Source organism: Lipomyces oligophaga (genome assembly GCF_038497815.1).
Source record: "Lipomyces oligophaga strain CBS 7107 unplaced genomic scaffold V1516scaffold_3, whole genome shotgun sequence".
Lineage (NCBI taxonomy): Eukaryota > Fungi > Ascomycota > Lipomycetes > Lipomycetales > Lipomycetaceae > Lipomyces > [Lipomyces] oligophaga.
The window spans coordinates 1,293,876-1,307,585 of record NW_027117787.1 but is presented as its reverse complement, the minus strand read 5'-3'; the positions used below and the strand labels follow the sequence as shown (position 1 = coordinate 1,307,585).

The 13,710-nt window shown below is 48.4% G+C and overlaps 6 protein-coding genes across 6 annotated transcripts; 5 read left to right on the top strand and 1 right to left on the bottom strand.

The window, feature by feature from the left end:
* Window positions 1–33: 33 nt before the first annotated feature.
* Window positions 34–796, top strand: V1516DRAFT_673617 (DSBA-like thioredoxin domain-containing protein). Its single transcript, XM_066921942.1, has one exon. It carries the CDS (start codon window positions 75–77, stop codon window positions 714–716), a length of 642 nt encoding a protein of 213 aa, XP_066778283.1. The 5' UTR covers window positions 34–74; the 3' UTR covers window positions 717–796.
* Window positions 797–1,634, top strand: V1516DRAFT_673616 (uncharacterized protein). Its single transcript, XM_066921941.1, has one exon. It carries the CDS (start codon window positions 818–820, stop codon window positions 1,553–1,555), a length of 738 nt encoding a protein of 245 aa, XP_066778282.1. The 5' UTR covers window positions 797–817; the 3' UTR covers window positions 1,556–1,634.
* A 301-nt stretch (window positions 1,635–1,935) lies between these two features.
* Window positions 1,936–3,505, top strand: V1516DRAFT_622842 (uncharacterized protein; the record flags this gene model as incomplete). Its single annotated transcript, XM_066919600.1, has 2 exons — window positions 1,936–2,089; window positions 2,142–3,505. The coding sequence occupies 2 exons, from the start codon at window positions 1,936–1,938 to the stop codon at window positions 3,503–3,505; spliced, it is 1,518 nt and encodes a 505-aa protein (XP_066778281.1).
* A 217-nt stretch (window positions 3,506–3,722) lies between these two features.
* Window positions 3,723–5,552, bottom strand: V1516DRAFT_622746 (uncharacterized protein; the record flags this gene model as incomplete). Its single annotated transcript, XM_066919593.1, has 3 exons — window positions 3,723–4,506; window positions 4,648–4,988; window positions 5,091–5,552. The coding sequence occupies 3 exons, from the start codon at window positions 5,550–5,552 to the stop codon at window positions 3,723–3,725; spliced, it is 1,587 nt and encodes a 528-aa protein (XP_066778280.1).
* Window positions 5,553–7,364: 1,812 nt separating this feature from the next.
* On the top strand, window positions 7,365–8,140 carry V1516DRAFT_673606 (uncharacterized protein). The gene has a single exon (XM_066921940.1). The coding sequence runs from the start codon at window positions 7,721–7,723 to the stop codon at window positions 8,015–8,017; it is 297 nt and encodes a 98-aa protein (XP_066778279.1). The 5' UTR covers window positions 7,365–7,720; the 3' UTR covers window positions 8,018–8,140.
* Window positions 8,141–11,421: 3,281 nt separating this feature from the next.
* Window positions 11,422–13,619, top strand: V1516DRAFT_286537 (ammonium transporter AmtB-like domain-containing protein). The gene has a single exon (XM_066918856.1). The coding sequence runs from the start codon at window positions 11,607–11,609 to the stop codon at window positions 13,131–13,133; it is 1,527 nt and encodes a 508-aa protein (XP_066778278.1). The 5' UTR covers window positions 11,422–11,606; the 3' UTR covers window positions 13,134–13,619.
* The last annotated feature ends 91 nt before the right edge of the window (window positions 13,620–13,710 follow it).

Below are 13,710 nucleotides of genomic sequence, written 5' to 3'. Positions count from 1 at the left end.
AATCTTAGGCAAGACACTACATTTTCAACTTTCTTTCCTAATCCTGGTATACACAGCAGTCTTAACGCTAAACAATGACCGTAATACCGATAAATATAGTCTCAGATGCTGTCTGTCCGTGGTGTTATGTTGGATACGCCGCTCTTCAACGTGCAATGAGCACGATAGCCACCCGTCATCCTGGAACTACGTTTGATATCAAATGGCATGCGTTCGAACTGAATCGTTGGCCCGCTGACAAGCCAGTGATGTCGAAAGCGCAGGCTTATAAAGAAAAGTTTGGCGATGGTCCCCGTTTGAAGATGATGCAGGATTATTTGAAGCAGCGAGGGGCACAAGTCGGGGTAAAGATGGGTGATTCTGCTGATGCTGTTATTGGATCTACTAGATATGCTCATGAAGCCGAAGTGTATGCAACGCAGAAGGGTAAACAAACCGAGTTTATGCTGGCATTGTTTGACGAGTACTTCACAAAGAACAAGAACATTTTTGAGATTGAAAAACTCGTCGAACTTGCAGGTAAAGTTGACGGCCTCGATCCGAGCGAACTGCGAGACTTTCTGGCCAAACGCCAGGGTGCAGGACGAGTTGAAGCTGAGATCCAGAAAAACCAATTTATTGGTGGAGTGCCTCATTATACGATTGGAGATGGCATTGTACTTCATGGAAGCCAGGACCCAGAAGCTTTTGTGAGTGCTTTGGAGGAGTGTGTATAAGCGTATATCTGGGCTTTTATCATGTGATAAAAATCTATCATCAATTGAACTATTCTATTCTATTATTTTACCACAATACTATAGTTTCTAAATATTCATAAATGGGTACTTGTCGAAATAAAATGAAGCTCACTATAATTATATACATGGTAGTTTTGATCTACTGCTCTCTATGTACTTGTCAAGATACCTCTGACGACTATAGTACAATGGACGATCTGAAGCAGATCTCTGAGACAACGAAAACACTAACCCGCGGAATTGCGACGATAATTAGTATTTCTAAATTTTTACGATCGCTTGGTCTAGTTCCATCGATTGCCTGGGAAGATGAATTTGAGCTGCAGAAAACTGAATATCTGATTGAAAACGTCAGCTGGACCGTTGATACCAACTGCTTGCAGAACACGAACTGCATTAACGATCTGACCAGTCCCTATTTCACAGTTCCAATTGAAAACAGCAAGGAAATTGAATGGATAGAGCTACGATCAGTGAAAATTCATTTTAATTCTTTCGAGTTTTCAGACTTATATCCAAATCCTCCAGTAACGGTTCCTGATCGGATTAATCTGACACCGATTGTTCGGGCAACGAATAAGCTGTTCAAACTCTCACATACCCAGATCTGTGATGTGTTTGTCCACAATAATAAGACAATTAAAGACTTATCATTCCGAGATCAGAAAATGATCAAGATTCTTGATTTTCGCTTTAGGGCGATGATTCCATCGCTGAATCAACCGACTGTTTCGCTGAATCGTGCTACGATGCAAGCAAAGCTATTGTTTCGACTTCTTGAACGTGTTGAAGCTTGCAGCTTTCGTTATAAGAATTAAATATTAGTTTTTACATAAGGAACACTAGGCTATTGTATTTTTAGTTTTATTTTGACAATCTGTCATATCATTATATTAAGATAATCTGTGTTATCCTAGTCTGTTCACGATATTACATAATCGCGTTGTAACAATCAGGAATATATCTGGTTAGGGTACTGAACCGACTTCGGAACCCCACATTATTAGATCTAAGGATCCACCTTGCTCGATCAAAAACAGTAATTTTGGGGTTGAGACAGATTCGTCCATGAACAGAGCAGCCGAGTGTATAAATTTGGACATCAATCCGCGTAGCATGGATTCCGATTTGATCATCAGTTCAGCAAGGTTGAACCAAGTAAGACAGGCTGAAAATGTCAGCTCGTCGGCAAGTTTTGATGAATTGGCCGAGTTTCGGACGTCGTTGGTTAAGCTGTACAGCACGAAATTTGAAAGCATTCGAGAAGGTGGTTACACCTGAAGAAGCGGTTTCGGGAATTGAGAAAGATATTACTTTGTTATGTGGAGGTTTTGGATTGTCTGGTGTTCCAGGTTAGTCTAGTTGATCAAAGCTGATAGTTAGTCTATTTATTAACTACTATAGATACACTAATCGATGCGCTTAAAAGTAGAACTCAAGTGACTGGGATCACAGCTGTGTCGAATAATGCAGGAACAGCCAACTCTGGGCTTTCGAAACTACTCGAGACGGGTCAGATCCGAAAGATGATTGCATCGTATATCGGTGGCAATAAAGTGTTTGAGTCGTTGTATCTGACAGGAAAACTTGAACTCGAGTTAACTCCTCAAGGAACGCTTGCCGAGCGATGTAGAGCAGGAGGAGCGGGAATTCCCGCTTTTTACGTCCCTGCGGGAGTTGGAACATGGGTCGAGACAGGCGAATTACCAGTGCGATACGGAGACAGCGGCCAGATTGTCGAGTTTTCCAAGCCGAAAGAAGTGCGGCAGTTCGATGGTCGGAGGTATATTATGGAACGTGCTATTTTTGGAGATGTTGCATTTATTAAGGCATATAAAGTCGATTCAATGGGCAATTGCTATTTCCGCATGGCGGCCCGCAACTTCAATAATGCATTCGGCAGAGCGGCAAAATATACTGTCGTTGAGGCGGAAAATATTGTCGAGCCCGGAGAAATTGACCCTGCAGATGTCCACCTTCCAGGGATATATGTTGACCGCATCATTCAATCGACTGCCGAGAAGAAAATTGAGATTGTCACTGTCTCGGACGGTCGTAACAAGAACGATATTTCGACAACACCTCCAGCTGACTTCAACTCGTCTGAAGCACGCCGCGCCCGAATCATTCGACGAGCATCGAAAGAGTTCCGCGATGGTGAATTTGCAAATCTTGGAATAGGCATGCCGACTCTGGCACCGAGTTTCCTGAGCGATGATGTACATATCGTGCTACAGTCCGAAAACGGTATCCTGGGACTTGGTCCATACCCAGTTCCAGGCGCTGAGGATCCGGATTTGATCAACGCCGGCAAGGAAACCGTAACCGTGAACGCCGGAGGGTCATTTTTCGGATCCGAGGAGTCTTTCGCCATGATTCGTAGTGGCAGAATCAACATGACTATGCTCGGTGCTATGCAGGTCTCTCAGTTTGGCGACCTTGCTAATTGGGCGCTACCCGGTATGGTGAAAGGCATGGGTGGAGCAATGGATCTTGTCGCGAACCCATCTAAAACAAGAGTAGTCGTGGTTATGGACTTGGTTGATAAGAAGGGCCGCCCAAAAATCTTGGAGTCTTGTGTTTTCCCCTTAACGGGGCCTAAATGCGTTTCGAGAATCATTACTGACTTGGCCGTGTTCGATGTCGATCCGGCTCTTGGACTGACTCTAATAGAAGTCGCTGAAGGTATCTCTGTTGATGAAATTAAATCAAAGGTTCAGGCGTCGTTTAAAGTCTCTCCGCATCTATCGACTATGAACATAGACTGAACCGAATTCTCGTTATACATATTCTGCATCAGAATGAAGATTACATTATTAAAATTAATATATAAAACCATACAAACAAAATAGAAAAACAATATTCCGATTAAAATCCCAGTCTATACCTCAAACCAAAGTTTACAAACATTCTCCTTCATATTAAGATCTCTATTCCAGTGCTTATATATAAAAATCACCGTTCCCGTCTTCCTTATGCCCGTCTTCACCATTTCCCTTCTTCATTAAAACTAGAGGAAGAACTAGAGACCGTACTGGAACTGGCGGTCGAGGTAGTCATTCCAGGATCCGAGTTGATCAGATCAGCAACAGCTAATCTAGTACCAGCGTGAGTCGCAGGGACGGGTGACAGAGCTGGTTGCTGACCGACTGCTGCTTGATGGATATGATGGTGGTGATGATGATGGACATGATGATGTGCCGGCGGTGCCATCGGTGAAGTTGTTGTGCTGGGTGGTGGAAGTATTCGCTTTCCAAACTCAATTCCTGAAAATGCTTGCTGCGGTGAAGATGCTGCGCTCGTTGGAGCAGAAGTGGTAGTCCCGTTCAATATGTCTGGGATCGGCAGCAAACGCAGATTCGAACCAGATCCCGACCGCGATATCGTGCCCGGTGTAGATGTTCCATGCTCATGCACTTCAAGTGGAATCAAAGGCGGCGGCATGTGTCGTAAAGAGAGCGATCGAATCGATGGCAGTTGGACGCCTTGTAGGGCCTCGAGCTCGCGCGGATGTAGACGGGGAGAATGGGCGGGAGTCACCAGTGGCGTATGTTCAGGAGTCGGTGAGTTGGACGACGAAAATGTCGGGGAGCTAGGTGCTGTCGACACGGGAGAGTTTGGACGTGATCTTTTGGAATGCCGTGGAGCAAACACATCCTCATCATGAGGACGCACAGCAGACGTCGGCGCTGCTCCTGGGTTGAAGGGCGTAAGTGGGGCTAGCCCAAACGACGGCCGATGATGATGATGGTGGTGCGATGCGGAGTGGCTATGGTGGAGATGATGCGCATGTGGATGGTGGAGAGTATGTGACAACGAAGTTAATGAGCCAGTAGATGAAGAAGGAAACAAGGAGGGATGGCCAGAAGAGGGAGACTGGTAAGAAGAATCTGCGGCCGCAGCAACGGACGTGGCAGCAGACAATATGGACAACGACGAGCGGGAACGATCAGTGTGCCGGTTATTCTCGCGCTCCAGCTGCTGAGAAGCGGCAGTGGCCAGCATGTGCATATCAAAGGGCAGAGGCATGTTCGATCCGGATGGGGTCGTGGTTGACGTCGGCGTAGAGGCACCGGATGGGTAGGCGGTGGTCAAGGCCGACGAGGGCACAGACGTATAGGCGGAGCTAGATATTGAGGTGAACGAGGTCGATCGAGGAGTGGAGACCGCCGAAGAAGTTATGTCAGCGTGGAGGTGAGGTGGAGACACGTTCGGACTAGCAAGTTGAGACGAGGGTGCTGATTTAGAAAGCTTGACGTCGACCGCGGCTAGAGTTGACGCGACTGATTTGAGCGCAACAGGGATGGCGGTAGCGGTGGGGGCCGTAGTGAAGGAGTTTGAAGAAGTCGGGACATTTTGGGGGAGCGACTTTGATTGCTGCTGCTGTTGTTGTTGCTGCTGTTGTGAGGACTTGTATGATCTGCGTGGATTTGCGTTTGTGTGGATGCGGGAGTGGCGAGTGAGTTCGTCGGAGCGTGAAAAACGCTTGAGACAGCCGGGGAAGGTGCAAGCATGAGGTTTCTCGCCGGTATGAGTTCGGATATGTCTAGTTTGATGTTCGAGCCGATGGAAGGCCTTGTCGCACATAGGACATTTATACGGCCTAGGGAGCTCAGATGATGCAGCGGAAGAATGGGTGGAGGAGGGATTGGCGGTGGTCGTGGAAGCCGGAGCTGGAGCTGGGGTTGCAGTAGAGTGCGAGGTAGCGGCGACAGTCGACGAGGGTTTTGCGGCGGTAGAAGTAACAGCAGCAGCAGCAGCAGCGCCCGGCGGCGGAGGGTGCTGCTGCTGTTGCTGGGACAGAGTAGAGGACATGATTTCTGGCGGAATCGAAAGGATTTCGAAAGGATGGAAGGGGGAAAGGCCAGAACAAAAGAAGAGGCAGGAGAAAAAGAGAAAGCAAGAGAGTGAGAGGGGGGAGAGGGGAGGCGAGGGAGCGGTGGGAAGAGAATTCTAAATGGGAGAAGGGAAGAGTGTGTATGGGAGTCGGCAGACTAAAAGGACCTGGTCGTAGCAGTGGCCGTGGGAGTTGGCGGCGGTGGTGGTAGGTAGGTGGGGTGAAAAATGGCGGGGGAGCAGAGGCGAACGATAGGATCCGGCGAGGAGTCGCAAATGGCGCAGAAATTAGCTGCCGCGGGAGCTAGCGAGAACGAGAATGAGAATGAGAATAAGAACGCGGATTTGAGTGTGCGCGGACTAGGAGGCGGTGAATGTGAAAGTAAAGTCTGAGGATGTGTAGGGGAGCGGGGAAGCCGGACAGAGAGCGATGTGGTGTGAGAGGATGCGCGTGGAAGTGAAGAGAACTGGACTTGTTAGTTGAAGGGACGCCGGGAGAAGGAAGGACTGTCAAGAACAAGCGCGAATGTGATGGCAGAAGGAGAGGATGCTGAGAAGCGTAGCGGAGAAAGGTCTATGGAGACCTGTAAGTAAGCATTTTCGGTCTACAGATTCCTGACTACAAGCTACGATCTCCGCTTTTTGGTCTCCGTTCTTAAGTCTACGGCTTCTGGCGCAACACAGGAAGTGCTTGCGCTTTTACAGACAAAACCGGTAGGTTGATGTGCGTGTATGAGCCATCGAGAGAGAACAGTGGAAGCAAGTTGCGTGAGACGCAACAGGAAGAGGGGCCGGACTGAGAAGGCGGGAGAGCGGGGGGGCGGGGGGAGGGGGCTTATAGAGAGGAACTAGATTAGAGCGGGGGCGGACGTGGGTGGGTAGGCAGGGAGTGGAATGAATAGCGGACAAGACAAGCAGAAAGTAGATCATCAAATCTGGCAACTAGGCACTTGAACTATAACTAGACTATTTGAAATCATAGATCAGTTGCTCTACAATAATCCAGCAGCATTTGTAATAACTACAAACTCTCATTTCCCATGTTCTAGCCAGCATGAAAACATCTAATAAAAAAAGCACTCCCATTTCGACCTGCAACCAGAGCCGGCAAGAATTGGATCAAGCAAACAACCACGGCAGCAACAATGTGGAAATCTGTACGCTCACGGGACCCGGCTCTACTTTCGAGGGACTCGTGTTCATCCAGCCGACTTCTGCGCAGTAGCTGACGCTCTCCGGTCGGCCTTCTGACGCCCGACGCCAGAGATTACGTGCACGTTGCGAGACAGACCCTCAGAGGTTACGTAATCTGCCTGTCAGCGGCCTGTGTTGGTCCTCCACCCGCGCAGAGGGCGGGCACGCCGTCCGCCCCTCCGTGTCCGAAGCCCCAAACCGATCCGGAGTCACCGACGGCGCCTCTGTTTGGTTGTTGTATGTGGGACCTGAGACACGGGATAATGGAGAGTTTCCGAAGATCTCCGAGTGACAGTCCGATTGTTTCCGATCCTGCTGGCAACGAGAGTGCACAGTGTGTGAGAGTGTGAGAGTGTGAGAGTATGAGTGATCTGTTTATTCAGATCAGAATAGTTATGTCAGAATTGCCCTGTCAGAAGGGCGATGACTTTATGGTGAACTTGATCCGATCCGATGTCAACCGACAAACAAGGCTACATTATGATGGCAGTTTCTGCTACACACATGCCTACGAATATAGATTCTATATTATTACTCATATAACTACTCATATGCCAATATTGAAATCCAGAATCATGAGCAGAAACGCACACTTGTCCACCTTCTCTCACCTATATCGTAGCAATTGCACAACTGTTAGTTGTGACAGCACGTATCGGGTTCATATCCTGATTGATCCGCATGCGGCGCCCCGCAATACACCCCACTTTTTACTAGCGCGCGTAGAAGACAAGCAAGTGTGGACACGATCGAGTGCTTCTTGGCCGATGTGTCTCCACACAACCTCTCTTGGGAAACTATTCCTCACTGTTCCGGCTTTTGTCGTCGGTTTTATTGGTTTTCTGTTTTTGGACTAACGAGCACGGCTCTCGTGCGGTGCTTCTGGGGTCGGCATTCCGGGCTATTTGGACCCTCTTGTACTCATAGTGGAGGATCCTTCGCAGACACTCTGTATGAATCTATTCTTACAGAACGCGCTATCGCTACTACGAACGAATTATTCCTTACAGCTCTATCTCTTGATTAGGTACGAAGAAATCATAATTTCAGTTGCTCTAGTCATAACAAACAGCTTGCTGTTCTTCGATAGCTCGCCCGTTCGGTTTGCTTGCTGCTTTGCGCTACTCTCTCTGGTCATTCGTGTAATGCTTACAATGTCATTGCCGCCACTTAATCCAATTCCATTTGTATTTCCCATTGCGACTGTTCACAGCTACATTATTCTTCTGAACGTAGCCTGCTTGTACTAATCAATTGTTGATCCCATCGGAAGATCCTCTCAAAGCAAGAACCTCTCAAAATAAGATCCTCTCAAAGCAATTAAATACAGTCAAAAGAGTAAGTAGAAATAGAATCGTACTTACGCAAAAGAATTACATCAAATAACAGCTTCACTCATTACTGCTATGTTCATCTCCTTTGCATCTGTAAAGATACAAAGGCAAGCCATACCTTTGCCCATCTGCCGTCGTCCGCCTCGCAAATCCACACAGAACAAATTTCTCCATATCACGTGGTCAACTGACCAGACCTGGGGTTGTGGAGATCAGTTATGAACTGAAACATTATTTTTAGTATACTTTCGCATTCTCTGAAAAATATGAAAATATCAAAGTACCAGGCCAATACCTAGCCAATACCTAGCCAAATAGAAAACATAAATGACCTGATTTGTTCTGTTTTGGCATAGTTCATGGCGTTATCAAGCTGATGGTATGCAGTGATTATGGATCAAATGAAAGCGAGAGATCAGAATTCAGGGTGGAACAAAAAAATTTTTCTTTGGCGCTCTACTGAGGACAGCCAGAGTTTTTTTTTTATTACTCCTCAATTGTGACTGAAGTTCTCGTAAGTATTTACTGTACCTTATTATACACTTAATTTATCATTATTTTGCCATTATTTTCAAACAAGCGTCTGTATTGCACTTTGTCTTTTGTCTTCTGCAGTATATGGACTGCCGTGCCGTAGTCTACTGTGCATGGACTGCTGTGCCTGACCATGTCTGCACTTAAGATCGACCGCAAATCCCAGTTACTGCACGACCGAAAGAATCTCTGTAGATTTCTGATCCGCTACGCTTTACAGCAACCTTCTGCATAAGCGGTACCATCAACGTAGCAACTGCCAAGTACCCCTCTCTATCCACCATTCTACGACTAGCGGAAGAAAGTTGGTAAAAAAACTCCACCTACGTCGTCAACGGAATAGAAATTGGATTATATGAGCGAATACACAGGCTCGGCAACTGTCCACTACACGACCGTGACTACTGTATTTCTGCCTCTAAAGGCAATCGAGCGTCCGCCACAGAAAAAAACTTCGTTTTGGCTCATCTCTGCTTGCATCCACTTCAAATAAATAAGAAAAAGTTGAGAGGCCAGCCCGTCAGCCCGCCCGACTCCACCAGTCCACGGGACTGCGCTTGCTCGTTTGGCTGCCGCGGCGCTCACTGGTCTTGCAAGCCAACAGGCAGCTGGTACATGCACTAAAATAGAGCAAATGCCGACCAAGCCCATATCCGTCCGCCGTCGCATCTACGCCGAGTCATGCCGAACAAGACAGAAACAACACGAAAGAGGTCGAGAAAATTTTTTTCCTCAAAGTTCATCTAAACAAAGCAAGATCGTCGGTCATCGATAACTGTGCGTGTGACCGACGCCGACAGAATCCGGGTAGAGCGAGCCAAGAGCGGTTTCGCTGCTCGATGGGAAAATGAGGGGGCTCAACAGCAGGATATCGGTAGTCAGCGATCGGACGGAAAAAAATCTAGTAGCAAGGAACGAGAAAGAGATAGCAATTCCAGGTCAATGCTTGATCGAGTCCTTTACTGGTCGGTAAGAGCGTCTAAAGCATTATCGTAGTCACGATTAGATAGAGCATGACCAACAGATAGATAGGGACTGGCAAAAGATGAACCCGAGGTCGTAAACTCAGATAGTGCGCAAATTGGCTAACCGTATCGTATGTTGAAGAACGGAGACTCACACTCTCGCGACTCCTAAAGCGCAATCTAGTCTAGAGTGTTAAAACACCTGCAATCGCGCAATCGCGCAATCGCAGACCATGTCGGGACACCCACTCCGCCAGAAAGACAGACAGGCGCTCTCTAATCCGACTTCAAGACTTTGAACAGTTCCCCCGCAAACACGAAATCTCCAATCCACGGCAGCCGCTCATCTTGCTCGGCCATCTCTACTCAGCCTGTATGCAAATTTCTCTGTTGCTCTGACATCCACAACTCCGCGCCCAAACGCGCCCAAACGGAGCTCAAAGTGGCGGGGATTAGACGCCTCGCTTGGCCCGCCGCTGCAGTGCACATCAGCAGAGACATCGGATGAAACGACAGGCAACAAGGGTTAGAACGTCTGCGATGAGCACGAATGCAAGGTCCTAGTGCAGAAAACTCAGATGGCTTGTCTGTCCGGTAGACTCTCTAGTTCATGACAATGACTCTTTCTCAATATGTCCTTGGGCGCACCTTGATTGGCACCCGGTACCGTATACCGTCAAGCCATTTACGTAATCACGCTGGAAATCTACACAGCCGCCAAATGCCCGAAAATGCCTGAAAGCACCGCAGTTTCGTTGCTATTGTCGCAGCTTGTCCATACACATAAGTGGGTCTTGACTGAACGCATAAGGTGTGGCGCCTTGATCTGAGCAGAGCCTGGCAAGCAGAGTTCACCAGAGCTCGCTGGCCCCAGACGAGGTGAGCAGAGACCGCCCGAACAGGCAAGCCAGAAGCGGCCTTACAAACGGCAAAGACACATGAATTAAAAAAAAATAGCGAAAAACATGAAACCGCAAACTGAACCAGCATCACTGGCTTCTGCCCTGCCCAGCCCAGCCCAGTGTGCATCTTTTGCAAAGAATCCAGTCCAGCCAAACAAATACCCAAATTATTAAATATCATTATATCCGGACCACGTCCGCAATCAACGTACCGACACTAGTGCTCGTTTACATAATCGCTGTCACTAGAGGCCGTTGAAAACTAAAACACTGTCTCGCTGTCTCTCGTGTTGTTGAGGGAACTGTGCGATATCGCACGGTGATTGGCGAGCAGAGACCGATGGCCAGACAGACAACAGGCTGCGCAGAACACAGCATCGCAGCGGTTCCAGCGTCTCACCGTCTGTCTAATGGCGGCGGCTTATCATCACGACCAGACTTCCACTTCATACACCTGTCATTCGGCCTCTTGTTCCTCCCCCTACCGTCCTTCCTCGCTTGTGTCTATTATCCTTCCCTTCAGCTTCTTCTCCTCGCGCTCCTGGTTCTCCTGGTTCTCCTGGCTCTCCTGGCTCTCCTGGCTTCCTTTGCTAGACTCATCTGCTCCTTCTGCACATTTACGTAATCACAATACGGGTTGCCACTTCCCAGTATGGCGTGTCACACAGCTCACAAATCACAGCTTGGCGCTATCAGCCTTCATGCGAGCACAGACATACGCTGGCCAACGCTAACTGGCGCCCAATCCAGGAGAAATATTTCGCCGCCATAATCTTTCAGTTATCGTAGCCCATTTAAACTTTTCATTCTCGTGATTGTACCTCCACCGCTGCCACCACCGCCAGCCGGGCCTTGGGCCAGCAACCCACCTTAGCTCCTCAAACTGCACCGACTCTGGAAACCTCTGTTCCAACCGAGCTACTTGCTTCGTCCGATCCATCCCTCTTCTTTGTCGTTTCTCTATATTAGCTCTGCCTTTTCCCTTCCGCCGTCTGAAGAACTTCTTCTCACTTCCTCCCTCTGTCTATCCTCATCCCCCATCCATCTCGCTCCTTCTCTCTAGACATCTCTAACCCATTCACCCTCTTCATCCTCCGCTGAACAATGGCTGAAGCTCCTTCAGCTTTCTTCAACGACACCTCCGAAGGATGGACTGTCTCCGGTGGTAACTCGCGCGACATGGACGTCAACTTGGCCTACGTTGCGTCCGGATACCACCAGGCGTGGATGTATGCCGCTACCGTCTTCGTCTTCCCCATCATACCTGGCCTAGGTCTCTTCTACGCCGGTCTCTGCCGTCGCAAGTCGGCTACCACTCTGCTCTGGCAAACAATGGGCGTCCTCGGCGTCATTTCCTTCCAGTGGTACTTCTGGGGTTACTCACTCGCTTATGCAGTCGATGCCGACAAGTACATCGGCACTCTTACGAACTTCGGTATGCGTCATGTCGTCGCTGCTCCCATTGGCTATTTGCCTGAGCCTCTTTTCATGATGTACCAGTGCATGTTCGCCCTATGTACCGTCATGATCATGATCGGCGGTGCCTTCGAGCGTGCACGCCTTCTCCCCTCCATGGTCTTTGCCTTCTGCTGGGCCACTATCGTCTACTCACCCATTGTCTGCTGGACCTGGAATGCTAATGGCTGGCTCTACAATCTTCCTGCCCTTGACTTCGCTGGCGGCGGTCCTGTCCACATCTCATCTGGTGTGGGCGCCCTTGCCTATGCCTTCGTCATTGGCAAACGTATTGAAAAGACCCATCCTGACAAGAAGATCCCCAAGTATGTCCCCCACAATCCTACGATGGTCTTCCTTGGAACTTGGATGATCTGGTTCGGTTGGTTTGGCTTCAACGGTGGTTCCGCTCTCAACGCTTCCGTTCGTTCTTCCTACGTTGTCATGAACACTAACGTCGCTGCTGGCTGTGGTGTTATTGGCTGGTCTGCTCTCGACTACTTCTTTTACAAGGGCCGTTTCTCGCTTGTTGGTGCATGCCAGGGCTGTGTTGCTGCTCTCGTTGGTATCACTCCTGCTGCTGGATTCGTTCCTGTTTACTTCGCCGTCGTTATTGGTTTCTTGACTGCCATTGGTGTCCGATTGTGCGAGAACCTCAACGAATGGATGCGCATCGACGAGGGTATGGAGGTTTTCAAGCTCCACGGAATTGGTGGTATTATTGGTGCTGTTCTGACCGGTCTGTTCGCCGCCGACTGGGTTTCTCTCCTCGATGGTGTCACTGAAGCTTCCGGCTGGGTTGACCACAACTATCGTCAGCTTGGATACCAGATTGCCGAGGTCTGCGCTATTGTCTCGTACACTTTCGGAGTCACTGTTGTGCTACTGTTGTTGATCGACCACATTCCTGGACTCAAGTTCCGTGTTCCTGAGCATCAGGAGATCGAGGGTCTCGACAAGCATTTGCTGTTCGAAGAGGGCATGGGCGACTACGAGCTCGCTGAGGCGCTTCGCGCAGCTGGATACTTTTCTTCATCTGGAGGAGTTCTCCTTGGTGATGGCATCACTAATGTCGAAATCACTGAGGCTGTCAACACGGCGCCTGGAGCAATTGCCGGATCATCGTCTTCGCAAGAGGGCACCAAAGCTGACACTGAACCTGAAAAGGAGATCTAAATCAGATATGATGCGTAATTTATGAATATAATGGAGTTTTTGTGAAAAGGCTCTTTTACTGTTCGGAATTTGTGCCTTTTTCTGGTTTGTTCCACATCATGTGTTGCAGCCTTGTAGAGAGCAGCCGCATGTATAGTGTCCGTGTGTGTACTATTTGAAGGTTTTGGAATGGTGTTTTTTCGCTGTGTTTTTTTAAGTTTAGTTATTGTAATAATGTAATAATCTTTCGCAACTTTGTATTGAAACTACTGATATGAACGCTAGGAAGTAGCTCGATTTATGAGCAATCATAGGAGAATCCGTTGTTCAGACTGGCGCATTGTGAATCACACAGACTGACGTGGGCTGGAGTTTATTTGAGTAAACCTGAACTATCGTTAACTCCGTAGATGAGTTGGACATCGATAGAGCATATAGAATACAGGGGAATACAGATAGTGAGTCTGCAGGCGCTATCTAATCGACTGATACGTGCTATCTTCTGCCGTTGGCGGTTGATTATGTGATATTGACTATTTGCTTTTGTTGGAAACAAAAATTTAGAACCGGACCAAAACCAGAATGTCACGATAGCAAG

Bases quoted from the DNA above. Each gene is read 5' to 3' on its own strand.
- V1516DRAFT_673617 (XM_066921942.1), top strand. From the start codon at position 75: ATGACCGTAATACCGATAAATATAGTCTCAGATGCTGTCTGTCCGTGG.
- V1516DRAFT_673616 (XM_066921941.1), top strand. From the start codon at position 818: ATGGGTACTTGTCGAAATAAAATGAAGCTCACTATAATTATATACATG.
- V1516DRAFT_673606 (XM_066921940.1), top strand. From the start codon at position 7,721: ATGAATCTATTCTTACAGAACGCGCTATCGCTACTACGAACGAATTAT.
- V1516DRAFT_286537 (XM_066918856.1), top strand. From the start codon at position 11,607: ATGGCTGAAGCTCCTTCAGCTTTCTTCAACGACACCTCCGAAGGATGG.